The sequence below is a fragment of the Platalea leucorodia genome (assembly GCF_965183815.1).
Source record: "Platalea leucorodia genome assembly, chromosome: 9".
Taxonomy (NCBI): Eukaryota; Metazoa; Chordata; class Aves; order Pelecaniformes; family Threskiornithidae; genus Platalea; species Platalea leucorodia.
In genome coordinates, this window is record NC_138831.1 from 32,018,984 (window position 1) to 32,031,806 (window position 12,823).

The 12,823-nt window shown below is 36.5% G+C and overlaps 1 protein-coding gene across 15 annotated transcripts in view; it reads left to right on the forward strand.

Annotated features, from left to right (window-relative positions):
• The window catches only part of HERC1 (HECT and RLD domain containing E3 ubiquitin protein ligase family member 1), a 123,489-nt gene that overhangs the window by 82,222 nt on the left and 28,444 nt on the right, over window positions 1-12,823 (forward strand). For 13 of the 15 annotated variants that reach the window (XR_014229193.1, XR_014229194.1, XR_014229195.1 and 10 more), the window contains 12 exons: window positions 340-553; window positions 1,315-1,571; window positions 2,145-2,272; window positions 4,121-4,248; window positions 5,497-5,697; window positions 7,308-7,438; window positions 8,510-8,709; window positions 9,196-9,310; window positions 9,861-10,007; window positions 10,541-10,642; window positions 11,674-11,847; window positions 12,145-12,438. Coding sequence is in view for 12 of the 15 variants with exons in the window: in XM_082321741.1 (XP_082177867.1) it covers window positions 340-553; window positions 1,315-1,571; window positions 2,145-2,272; window positions 4,121-4,248; window positions 5,497-5,697; window positions 7,308-7,438; window positions 8,510-8,709; window positions 9,196-9,310; window positions 9,861-10,007; window positions 10,541-10,642; window positions 11,674-11,847; window positions 12,145-12,438 (2,091 nt within the window). In the remaining 3 variants the exon portion in view is untranslated. The remainder of the gene's footprint in view (window positions 1-339; window positions 554-1,314; window positions 1,572-2,144; window positions 2,273-4,120; window positions 4,249-5,496; window positions 5,698-7,307; window positions 7,439-8,509; window positions 8,710-9,195; window positions 9,311-9,860; window positions 10,008-10,540; window positions 10,643-11,673; window positions 11,848-12,144; window positions 12,439-12,823) is intronic. The other 2 variants (XM_082321750.1, XM_082321751.1) reach the window with 1 other exon arrangement.

Below are 12,823 nucleotides of genomic sequence, written 5' to 3' on the forward strand. Positions count from 1 at the left end.
TTAGTTCTTGCTGGTATTATTGGTTACTTGATACTTTTAAAAAAAAAAAAACAAAAAAAAAACACACACACACAAAAAAAAAAAAACCCAAAAACGTCCCTGGATCTGGATAGTTGGTTCCATTAAGACCAGGTATTCCCCAGAGCAGAAGACTTAAATTCCATATTGTACATGATCCTTGCATGTTAAAATAAAAGTGGTTGGGAGCTAAGAATTTCTGGAAAAAAAAAAAATTAAAATCTTTAAAACTCTGCATGATTTGTTCAACTAAAAAAGTTTTCCAAAATTGATTTTTCTGTTTGTTCTGGTTATTTATTGTCTTTAATTATTTATTTGTAGAATTTGATTTCTGCAGCAACTGGTGTAAACTTGACAACAGTTGATGATCCAATTCAGCGAAAATTTTTGCCAAGTTTTTTAAGGGGAATTGCAGAAGAAAACAAACTTGTCACATCTCCGAATTTTGTGGTTACTCAAGCACTTGTGGCATTGTTGGCGGACAAAGGGGCCAAACTGAGGCCAAATTATGATAAAGCAGAAATTGAAAAGAAAGGTATGATATAGCTTTGTTTTCAAATGTTAATTATTAAATCTTCAATTCCTCATCTGTATTTAAGGAGAGACTTCCTAGAATAATGTAGAAATAAATGTACTCTCAAAAGTGTACAAAACTTATTTTAATCAAAGTAATCTTATAGTTTAGTACACAAATTTTACTAGAAATATGATCTTATTACATAGTTGCGTCTTTTGCCACTTAAAAAAAAAATCTGAACGTGTGTGTATTCAAAGCCATATAGCTAAGACATTCAGCCTCGGTTGTGCCACCTAATGAAATTAAGGGGAATAACAGTTGACTAGGGCCACCAAAGTACTGTTCTGTCTCTGATGCAGAAAGTTCTGCAGCCTCTGCTGTGAGAGGTCAGGGGGCCAAAAAGCAACTGCTGTGCCTCAACAGCAGGCTGTTGCTGTGTTAAAGGGAGGGAAGGACACAGCAGTGACAGCAGCTTATCTCTGTCAGAGGAGGCCTTTTCCTCTTCAGAAAGCACTTGCTCTTTGAGCAACCATTTTCCATATGGTAAGAATAAGACTATTCATAATTCTATTCTTAAGGGTTTTTTGTGAAATTCTAAAGGGAGTTATGTTTGTCTTGTTATCAGAAGAGTGTTTTTTCTAATAGTTAACATGATTGCAATGTTCTTATGTTTGTTAATCTCTTTCTCTTTTTCTAGAAATGATGGCTAATGCTGTGTTCATTTGTGTAATGCTGTTTGGTACTCATCTAGGCATCATCTCATTGTTTTGTTTAAGCAGGTTTAATTGCCCATTTGTATGCCCATCCTTCCTATGATCCTTCTGCTGTAGGCCCTCTGGAGCTGGCTAATGCACTAGCAGCTTGCTGCCTCTCTTCAAGGTTATCTTCACAACATAGGCAGTGGGCTGCTCAGCAGCTGGTGCGAACTCTTGCAGCACATGATCGAGATAATCAAACTATTCCTCAGACCCTCGCTGATATGGGGGGAGACTTACGAAAATGTTCCTTCATAAAATTAGAGGCTCATCAGAACAGGGTAAGTATGATTTCTCCCAGAATTGCATGAATTTTAATACTCTCTTTTGTAGAATACAGAAAAAGTAAAATACTATTATATTAGAAATATACTGACTGAAATGATTTCCCACAAGAAGTAATTTTTTGGTGATAAAGTAAGTTATTGCTTGAGGGTACCTCTGATGCAGAAAAATGCTTAGCTTCTTTGAAGCTTCAAGTAAAGGGGACGTGAAAGTGTTCTCACAGTACATGAAGTCAGCAGAATCACCCTAAATCTTTTTGTAGACTAGATCTTAATTTGCATTAATTTTTCTGTCATACTAGTTAACATCTTTGTCCAGTATTCTGTGCCATAGTGGCCTGTTGAGCATGGGTCTGAACAAAGTGTAGCATCCTTATAAAGCATGCTTAATTACAGTACACAATACTGTAAAACTAGAAAAATATATCTTGTTTGATTGTTACAGTGTATTTCAATAACGTAGCTAATACTCTGTCCCATTGGTTAATGTTTGCTTAATATTAGTGAACAAACATAGCTAAGCTTTAGATTTAAATTCCAGTTTTGCCATGATTACTTTGGTATTTGTAGGTCATGACATGTGTTTGGTGCAATAAAAAGGGACTTTTGGCGACTAGTGGAAATGATGGCACCATAAGAGTGTGGAATGTTACAAAGAAGCAGTATTCATTGCAACAAACGTGTGTGCTCAACAAGCTGTAAGTTGATTCTTTATAATAGTCAGAGATTTAATTTAAGGTGTAATTGTGCAAAATAATGAAAAGAGCCAACCCTGCAATATCTCCTGCACAGACATTCTCTCATTTTTTTCTCTGGGACTGTTGCTGTGTTTATGGCATACAAAGTAAATTAAATACCTTTAAAACTGAAACCAGAACTTAAGTATCAAACTGATAAAAGCCAGTATAAAGAGATCATGTTAAAGCTCTTTAAAGATGTTCTTAATTAACTCATATAATGAGAAACGGCTGAAATAAAAACTGTAAGGGACTGTCATATGAAAAAAGTGTGAATATCCCTTCAGTGGGTTCCAGTGGACGGTTCCAACATATAACATGGTAATTACGAGTGTGGTAGTTTGAGTCAAGTGTGACAAAGAATCTGTGACTTCTGGGATTCAGGAACTGAGTGTAATTCTTCTTCATGAGAGTGTCTGGGAAGTACTTTTGTGTATCATTTGGATGCATCTAAAAAAGAAGAAAGAAAAAGAAAAGACTAAAATCTAATTCTTTAGTACAGTTTATGCGAGTTTATCTCAGGAGAATGAAGAAACAATAGTGAACTACAACGTTTTTTCAGGATGATTTCTTAGTGGTCGTTTTAGTTCTTGTTTGCATGCTACTGTTAGATGCTGCCTTAAAAGGAATAAATGGAATGGCGTAACTTGACTTCAGAAGATAGTACTGAGAGCAGCATCTTCCTTTAACAGAGATCTCAGATTATTCATGTGGCAGTAAAGTGTGCTTCCTGTACAGTAAATTCAGAATTCAGCACTCTCATGGGCTTCATTGCTAGCAATCTCAATAATGACTTTCAATACAAATGCAACACAATTCAATTTTACTCTTTATTGCAGTGGGTAAGTGCCCGTTCATCTTTAAAGGTAGAATTACTTTTTTTAGCCCTTAAGAGATGAGCAGATGAAAAGGCATTATCCCTTCTTTTTGATAGAATTATCTTCTCTTTCTGTGAGAACTTTTTGTTTTTCTGAGTTTGGAGGAACGTTATTTAAATGCTAAATGCTACTAGATTACTATTCCCTGATACAGTATTACTACCTGTTATGTTAACTTTTTATGTTAATATTGTTACATGTGTTGTGGTAGTAAGTTAATGTTGTTAATAATAGTCACAACATCCCGTTACCTGCTGTATTCACAAATTAAGTGTCTTTGGCTTAATCAAGAACACACCAAAGGTATGCCTCCGGTATCTTCAAAAATACAGGGGTGATGCAGTATTTGGCCTACAATACGCATCCTGGCAATATTATAGCCTTCATTTTCCTGTTACTAAAATCAGTAAAAACTGTGTCTGTTGTGTATGACCTTAAGGGCAATAAAACATACCGGTGGTCCTGTTAGAGTTAGCCAAAGCAAACTTTAAAATAGAATTTTAGAACAGTGTAACAACACTGTAACATGAGGAAGAGTTTAAGCTAGAATTGAGAGCAAGATGTACCTCTTTCATTTCTTTTGTCCAAGCTATTCTGTTTTATTTCATGACTGCCTAGAAAGTTTTGCCCTCGCCAAAGATGCTAAGTTTGTTAAATTTGAGATATAAATAGGTAAAGTTAATTAAACTTATTTTTCTAATTGAAACCTAACTTCAAATTTCTTCCTGTGGCAATAACTGGTATCTCATTCTGTAATTTGAAGTGGTTTTAAATATAATATAGAGCTATGAGCAGAAAAACTTATTATGTAAATCTGCAGTGATGGCAGGAGGACTCCACATTTTTACTCAGATATTTCATTAATTCTATGTTTTCCTGTCTGCTTAAGGGAAATGCCCTTTTTAAATTGCATTGTTTTATTCTGTTATAGAGAAGGTGATTCTGAAGAAAGTCTGGGATCACCCAGTGACCTTAGTTTGTCTCTTGTCTGTTGGAGCATCAGTGGCAAGTATCTGGCTGGAGCTACGGAAAAGATGGTGAACATATGGCAAGTCAATGGTATGTTCTTAGCTGCCTGTGACACTTTATGGTACAACATATTTCTAAGGAAGCTGCTAAGTTATTGAATATTTGTTTACCCAAGTATTTAACTGTCTGTGCTGTCCAGTTTAAATGCCTACCATCTTCCATAGTATCTTGTAAACCTATTTAATTAGAGGAAGGCACTAACCACAAATGGACGTGTGATTTACAATTAATTCAGTAGAAAACTGAGCAGCATATGAGTCCTTGTTGAATCAGAAGTGTATAGGTGTGAGGCTTGATCACTCTTAGCAATTTTTGTCTGTAAATACTATTTTCCTATAGTCTCCAAGAATTACCTTTCTACATGCAACAGGGAGAATGTGAAAATTGGCTGAAACTGGTGGAGAGGATTGCTAGAGTGATCAGCTAGATGGAATGTCTTCTAATGAGCGTAGAATGAGTGAGCTTGGTTTATTTATTTGAACAAAAGAGTCTTTGAGAAGGAAGCTTATAAATAAATACATTAGGAAGGTAAACTCTAGGAGAAGCCCAGGGAGAAAAAGCAGCTCTGTAAGCAAATATTGTGTTGACACAAGAAGAAATGTAAATAAATTGGCCACTAATAACTTCAAGAAAGTTTCTAATTTTCAAAAGATTGTGATCTCATCTTTTATAAGGAGGAATGACACCTGGGGAAGAAATACTATAGAATGAATTGAATGAATTAGCTAAATTTATGAGATTGCATTGTGATAAGAGAGGACTGAACCTGATCCAGGAAAGGCCCTTTCCAATTCCTTGGTTCAGTTTGTGAGCATCTTTAAGTGGATTCTCTTACATTTTTACTGTCATTTGTGCTGCAATTGACTAATGCAGCATAATACCTTTAGAACTCCTGTGAGAGGAAGACTATTAATCACTTTGTCATTTGTAATCTCTGAAACTTCATTCTGTTGTTTTGTGCATATGAAAATCACCAGTTATACTGCCCGTGTTAATAGACAGTCCACAGGAAAAGTATAAATTTACTGAGTACTGAAGAATTTAGCTTCCTTCCTTGACAGAACTACGTAACTTGACTGATAATTGAGATTTGTTAGCTAGATTTTGTGTCCGCGTAGATTAGTGGACCATTGCTTCATAGGCTTGTAACTTACATGAATTTGTAGTATGTCCTAGCTCTAAATAAGATCTCTTGATGTTTTCCCATGGAAAGTATTTTTGTTGTTTTCTTTTCTTTATGAAGATGAAGTAGTTTTAAAAGATTTTTTGGGCTCCTAGGAGGAAAAGGATTATTAGATCTTCAGCCTCACTGGGTGTCTGCTCTAGCTTGGCCAGAAGAAGGGCCAGCTGCAGCATGGACAGGAGATGCTCCAGAATTATTGTTAATTGGTCGTATGGATGGATCTCTTGGTCTTATTGAAGTTGTAGATATTTCAACCATGCACCGGCTAGAACTGGAACACTGCTACAGAAAGGATGGTAGGTGACTGTATCAGTATTTAAGTAGAAATTAAAATTATGAAACCCCACTCTTTTTTTTTTTTTTTTTCTTAAGCAAATATATAATATCAATTTTTTATTTTTGTTCATGGGATATGATTTCTGGTACTTTACCTGCAAGCATCATTCATTTACGTTCATGGGAGGAGAAAAGTCTGTGGGATCTCCATCTGCACCCTGATTCCCCTACAGCAGAGAGAAACAGTTTGTAGCAACCTAATCAAATCCTGACATTCTTTGCCATTGTATAAAATCAGTATAGATTACCTGCAGCGTCTGCTCTGTCTATAGAAAGCATGTAGTCAGTGTCATTTGAATTACTGAATTATTGCCGTTTTTCCTTTGTAGTTCCAGTCCAAGGGGACATGAAGTAGCACGTCTTTGGTAGCATTGTGTGGTTTTGCATATTGCTTCTTCAGGAAATGTGCAGATTTTTTGGCAGAATCAAATGAGGCAATACCTACATGCTAAGAAAGGCTGCAGTTGTTCTCAATGCTTTTCTTAGCAGCATCTCTATCATAGAATCACAGAATCATAGAGTGCTTTGGGATGGAAGGGACCTTTACAGGTCATCTAGTCCACCCACCCTGCAATTGGCAGGGACATCTACAACTAGATCAGGTTGCTCAGAGCCCCATCCAGCCTGGCCTCGAATGTTTCCAAGGATGGGGCACCTACTACCTCTCTGGGCAACCTGCTCCAGTGTTTCACTACCCTCATTGTAAAAAATTTCTTCCTTGTGCCTAGTCTGAATCTACCCTCTTTTACTTTAAAACCATTACCCCTTGTCCTGTCACTATTGGTCCTGCTAAAAAGTCTGTCCCCATCTTTCTTATAAGCCCCCCTTTAAGCATTGAAAGGCTGCAATAAGGTCTCCCCGCAGCCTTCTCTTCTCCAGGCTGAACAACCCCAGCTCTTTCAGCCTTTCCTCATAGCAGAGGTGCTCCATCCCTCTGATCGTTTTTGTGGCCCTCCTCTGGACCCTCTCCAACAGGTCCATGTCCTTCTTGTACTGAGCACCCCAGAGCTGGACGCAGTACTCCAGGTGGGGTCTCACCAGAGCAGAGTAGAGGGGCAGAATCACCTCCCTCAACCTGCTGGCCATGCTTCTTTTGGTGCAGCCTGGGATACGGTTGGCTTTCTGGGCTGCGAGAGCCCATTGCTGGCTCATGTCCAGCTTTTCGTCCATCAGTATCCCCAAGTCCTTCTCGGCAGGGCTACACTCAATCCCTTCATCCCCCAGCCTGTACTGATACTATCTCAGATACATGTATAGGATTCAGTCTACTTTTTTTCTTTTCCCTAATGTAGTTCTTTTCACCATGTCAGGAATATAAATTCAGTTATTCTAATAAAAAGAATGAAAAAACTGTTACAAAATAATCTAAACAAATGTCATTACAGTGGCACTCAGTTTTAACTTTACCATAGCAATTCAAGAAAATTTTCAGACCAAAAATACGTTAAGTAACCTTTGTGGTGGGGGAAGTTGTTATGCACTTCATATTTTAGACAATCGCACTGCAAAAACCTCTTTGGCAGGAGTGAAGTTCAATTTAGTTTAATTTTTGTGTTTTCTGTTTACATAGTGTGTGTCACATGCCTTGCCTGGTTCAGTGAAGACAGACCATTTGCAGTCGGCTATTCAGATGGAAAATTGCTAATAGGAACAAAGGAACCACTTGAAAAAGGAGGAATTGTTCTAGTTGATGCACATAAGGTAGAGTTAGTCTTTTTAAAACTAATGTATAATTTTTGTAGGTAAAGATACGTTTAAGCTATGTTCTGTTCTGTATTTGAAAGCTACTTATAAAGTCAAGTGCAAATTATTCTAAGAACACATATCTAATTTCTGATACACATATTAAACACAACATATTTTAAAAGAACAGTTTACCAAATTTAAAAAAAAGGAAAAATAAATTTTATAGCCTTTTTTACTGTTAGAGACTGTGAAGTGTATGTACCTACAGTGACAGAAGTGTATTAAGGACACAGCTATGCGTGTCTGGATATAAAAGGCTGTAGTTCTTTTATTTTGTAAAAGTGCTCATAATAAATTTTAATTTTGGCTACATCACATGTTTTTGTAAAGCTTAAGTTTCTGTGCAAAGCAAAAGATGTTTTTCTAAATATGCAGCTGCAAAAGTTTAGATCCTTTGCTTGGCTAGTATGTAATAATAAGTCATTAATAGTTCATAAATGATCTGTTAGGCTAAGAGGAGAATTCCTCAAGTGTAAGTGTAATAAAAGCACCTTGAGTGCTTCTATGAACTGATGTTGGTATTTGAAGCATGGTAGTCACAGAAGTGAGCATGCTGTGACAGTAAAACTATACTTGCCTTTTCCACTATGGGCTATTCTCCTTTCCTACCTGAGTCAGACTCAAACCTACATCTGGCCCATTGCCTAATATGTTTATGAGCCATGTACCATTAAGGTAATTCACACTACAATTTCATAATACAAAAAAAAGAAGAAAAAATTGTCTACTGGGGGGGGGGGGGGGGGGGATATGAAGAAAGGCATGCAATGAAAAGAGAATGTTTTTTTTCTGTGCTTTGCCTTTAGTTTCTCTCAGGAATCTAGGATTTTATTTTAATTTGATAGTTCTGAAAAGTATCGTTATGGTTTTATAATTGCAACTCAGTATCTCTGTAACGATTTATTTGAGAATAAAATGTTCTTTGTTATTAATAATTAAATATTACATTAGCTCTGAGAGTTAAATTTTCTCTGTTCTTACTGGGTTACTTCATACCAACTTTTAAATTTTTTTTAAATCCATTAGGATATGATTGTTAGTATGAAGTGGGATCCAACTGGTAAGATTCTCCTGACATGTGCCAAAGAAGAAACAGTGAAACTCTGGGGATATATGGGAGGATGTTGGAGACGTCTGCATTCACTGTCCCACCCAGCTCTTGTGAATGGCATTGCCTGGTGTGCTCTTCCAGGGAAGGGACCCAAATTGCAGCTTTTACTAGCTACGTATGTAATTTTAAAAATTGTTTTTATAGCTCTTTTGCAGGTCTTTTCTACTAGTCTTCAGTGTCCAGAGGAAAGAAAAGTTTTGTCTTTTTTTTAAATAACATTAATTCAGTAAGCCAGTTGTCATGAGATCCATAAGGCTTCAGAATTCAAATGGAAAGAGTGGCTCTGGCATGTTACCAGCTCTTTTCTCCATGCCATGAGACCTGTGTATGGTGGTCTTGCTTGAAAATTTTTGTTTCATCCAGATATTTTTTCTGAGAATATGGTGTTAGTAAGAATTGAAAAGGTAAGAGATGGGGGGAATAGGAAAAAAATGCATTTATCCATTGGGAACATGCCTTTCCACTTTAGATTAATTGATTCAATATAGTTTTCTAGGAAGGTGGTGAAGACTACTGATATTTTAAGTTAATACCAGACTACTGATGTTTTATTGGTTAATACCTTTACTTTGTTTTTCTGATTTATCCTGACTTCCTGTAGAGGATGCCACAATGGTTTGGTGTGTGTTTGGACTGTTCCCCAGGACATAGTAATCACATTGCAGGCCAGCTCAACTTGCTCAGAAGGATGGTGGGACCAAGAAACAAGTGCCAAGGTAAAAGGAGTAAACTTGGTGTTTAAGAAATTCTTTGCTCATTCTGAAATTGGGGGAGGGGAAGAGTATGAGTGAGTTATTGAATCTCAACATTTCCTGAGAGAAGATATTTGCTAAAAAAAGTTTATATTGCATTTGTATATGTGTATGTATTTTCAGAACAGCAAATGAAAAATCATAGGTTTAAATGAATTTGATTTGGCTAAAGATTATATTTTGATCTGTTTTCATTTTTTTTAAAGTTGATAAATTTATACTAAAATTTAATAAGAGTTTAAAATTGTTTCTAGATAAAATTAAGTCGAGATTAATTTCACCTACGTAAATTGTAATGTGGTCTTCAACGTTGATGGCATTTTGTGAGGGGAGAAAAGATAAAGTGATAAAGATTTATAAAATATGATCATAGTATGAGTCTTTTTTATTATCTTATGGAAATTACCCCATCTCTGTGGATGATCAGTATTTATTGCAGAATACAGAAGCTGTTATGCTATTCCGTTTTTTGTAAACAGTTCACAGTATTCCATATCTATGAAATAATTTGCAGGATGGATGCAGAAAAGCAGTAGAAGTCAAGTGTGTATTTCAACTGAGAGGACATATTACTCCTGTTCGGACTGTTGCATTCAGTCCTGATGGACTGGCATTAGTATCTGGTGGACTTGGTGGTCTCATGAATATTTGGTCTTTACGGGTAAGATCATCTTTGATGTGGCATGATTCTTTTTTTAGTATGAGTATCTAAAATGGCCAAGGCATCAGACTAGCTTTCCTCACCCTCCCCACCCCCATATGTTAGAAACATTAGAGAAAGCATGATATAAAATAATGGTATAAAATAATAAATAATAAACTATAAATTGAAATTGTACTTAATATTGAAGTATTTTATAGTTCTACTATTGATTCATTCTGTAGGCTTGGTCATGTTAATTAGGCTTTGTAGAACCAGCCACACTCTCTTTATACTTAGGAACAATATGCTCTTTGAGAACTTTTCCAAGAGTCAGATAATGTGGATTATTAAACACTTCTGAATCCTTAGTTATGCAATCTCCTTCGTATGATAAAAATGCTAGATTTTTTTTGCTTTTAGTATAAACATTTCAGTTTTTAAATGGTTATTGAACAGCTTGGGAAAATATCATCCCTTAGGAATGTGCTTGTATGCATTTAAACAGAAAAGTAGCTGTGTATACACACTGACTCAAAACACTTCTTTCTTAGGATGGTTCAGTATTGCAGAGTGTTGTGATAGGTTCTGGAGCTATACAGACTGCAGTATGGATACCTGAAGTTGGAGTAGCTGCTTGCTCTAACAGATCAAAGGTGACACTATGTGTTAAAGTAGTTTCTTTCAAATTTTTTACTAAAAGAAAATGCCATTTGTCTGTCTGTATTTTTCCTTTCTTTTCTTTTTCTTTTTTTTTTCACCCTAGCAATTTGCAGATAGAAATATCTAACTCTGTTATATTTTCAAGACACATTGGTTTGGCTTTCAACTATCACCTGACCCTAAAAAGACTTGTTTGGGTTTTTTTAATAGTATCGCATGTTTAATTTGGAGGGGCAAGTTGGAATCCTTCTGAGCCGGTGGTTATAAAGGATTGCTGCACACTGGTTACATCAGCTTACCTGTTCAATGGCAGCAGCTGTAAATGGACAATGAAAATAGGCAGAAGGCAGATTTCCCCCCTTTTATGCAGCATGAAGAAATATTTCATTTCCCCCAGCAAATAAGATACTTCAGTGATCTAACTTAATCTAAAGCAGCCTCAACCTCAGAAATTTTTAAGGAGCAGCATAATTTACTTCAGTGTTTGCTATGTCAGGAACTGCTGGCATCTGAACAGAAGTTTCATAACAGTTGATTATTCCAAAAGATGGTATTTTTTGTGAATGAAGATGAATATGGCACAAGTTAAGACTCCTGTTAGTAGAGTCATACTGCATGTGGTTCTAAGTATTTTGGGATTCTTTGAAAGTCTTTTTTGAATTCAGACCTAATATTGAAGGTCATATTACAAGGCAAATCCTAAACTAAGGTTACATCTAAACTAAACACTAAACTAAGGTTACAGCATTCGCTGAAATGAATTCTGTTTATTACCATGTTTGTATTCTTTCTTGGAGTGATAATGGTAGCGTTGCCATGGGAATGTGAGGAAGTGGCAAAGAGAGATGGCTGCTCTGTAGCATTTGTGAGCAGATTATTCACCAACAGAGACAAAAATGTTCAAGCTTATGTGCTTTCTGGCCCCTATGGAAACTAAGATAATTGGGGATAAATCATCAGAGCTGAATAATCCTGCTTTATGAATTTTTAATTTCTAATGTGTCTTTTGACTGCTATCAAACAGGATGTGTTGGTAGTGAACTGTACATCAGAGTGGATATCTTCCAATCACGTCCTTGCGACATGTAGGACTGCACTGAAACAGCAAGGAGTTCTGGGATTAAATATGGCTCCTTGCATGCGAGCTTTCTTGGAACGCTTGCCAATAATGCTTCAGGAACAGTATGCTTATGAAAAGGTAAGAAGAGCTAATGCGAACATTTAAAATTCATGTCTGACATGAGGTCAGTGTTTGAATCGCAGCTGGTTTCAGTCTTTCACCACAGAGAATCCTGTTTGCAAATGTCTCAGTGTTCTCAAAGCTAGTAGTCTCCTAATCTGAGAATATTTAAAATATTAGAAAAACTTCGATTAAATATAGAGGAAAATATTTTTCTATAGGACTAGCTTTGAAGGACTCCTATTTCTGAGGTGATTAATATGTATTTCTAACTTTGCGTGTTCAATTTCTCTCTCCCACTCCCCTTACCTTTAGCCCCATGTTGTTTGTGGAGACCAGCTTGTTCATAGTCCTTATATGCAGTGCTTGGCATCACTCGCTGTGGGCCTTCACCTAGATCAGCTCTTGTGCAATCCCCCGGTACCACCCCATCACCAGAACTGCCTCCCTGATCCTTCAGCCTGGAATCCCACAGAATGGGCCTGGCTAGAGTGTTTCTCTACTACCATAAAAGCTGCTGAAGCCCTGGCCAAGGGAGCACAGTTCCCAGAATCCTTTACTGTTCCAGACTTGGAGCCTGTTCCAGAGGATGAGCTCACTCTCCTAATGGTAAAATGTGCTACATTGTTTCAACAGTAAAGCATGTTGTTATTGAGCGTATGGTATGATGCAGTTAACGTCTCTGAACTGTAAAGATTTATATTCATTAACATAAGCACCAGCAATAAGTGTAAGTTTTTATTTTTTTAATTAACTGGTTAGAATATACTGTAAAGATTGCTCCCTGTGTGTGTAATCACAAGTGCAAGTCAGTTGCATATTAAAAAACAAAACCACCCCAAAACTGTGACAGTAATTTTCCTATGTGATAGAAGCAAGAAATGTAGAGCTTTACAATGCTATTTTTAGAGCAACATTTTGTCACTTTTCTACACTGAATTATTTTGCTAGTGTCAATTGCCTTTATGACTTGTGTAAACCAAAATAGAAATTT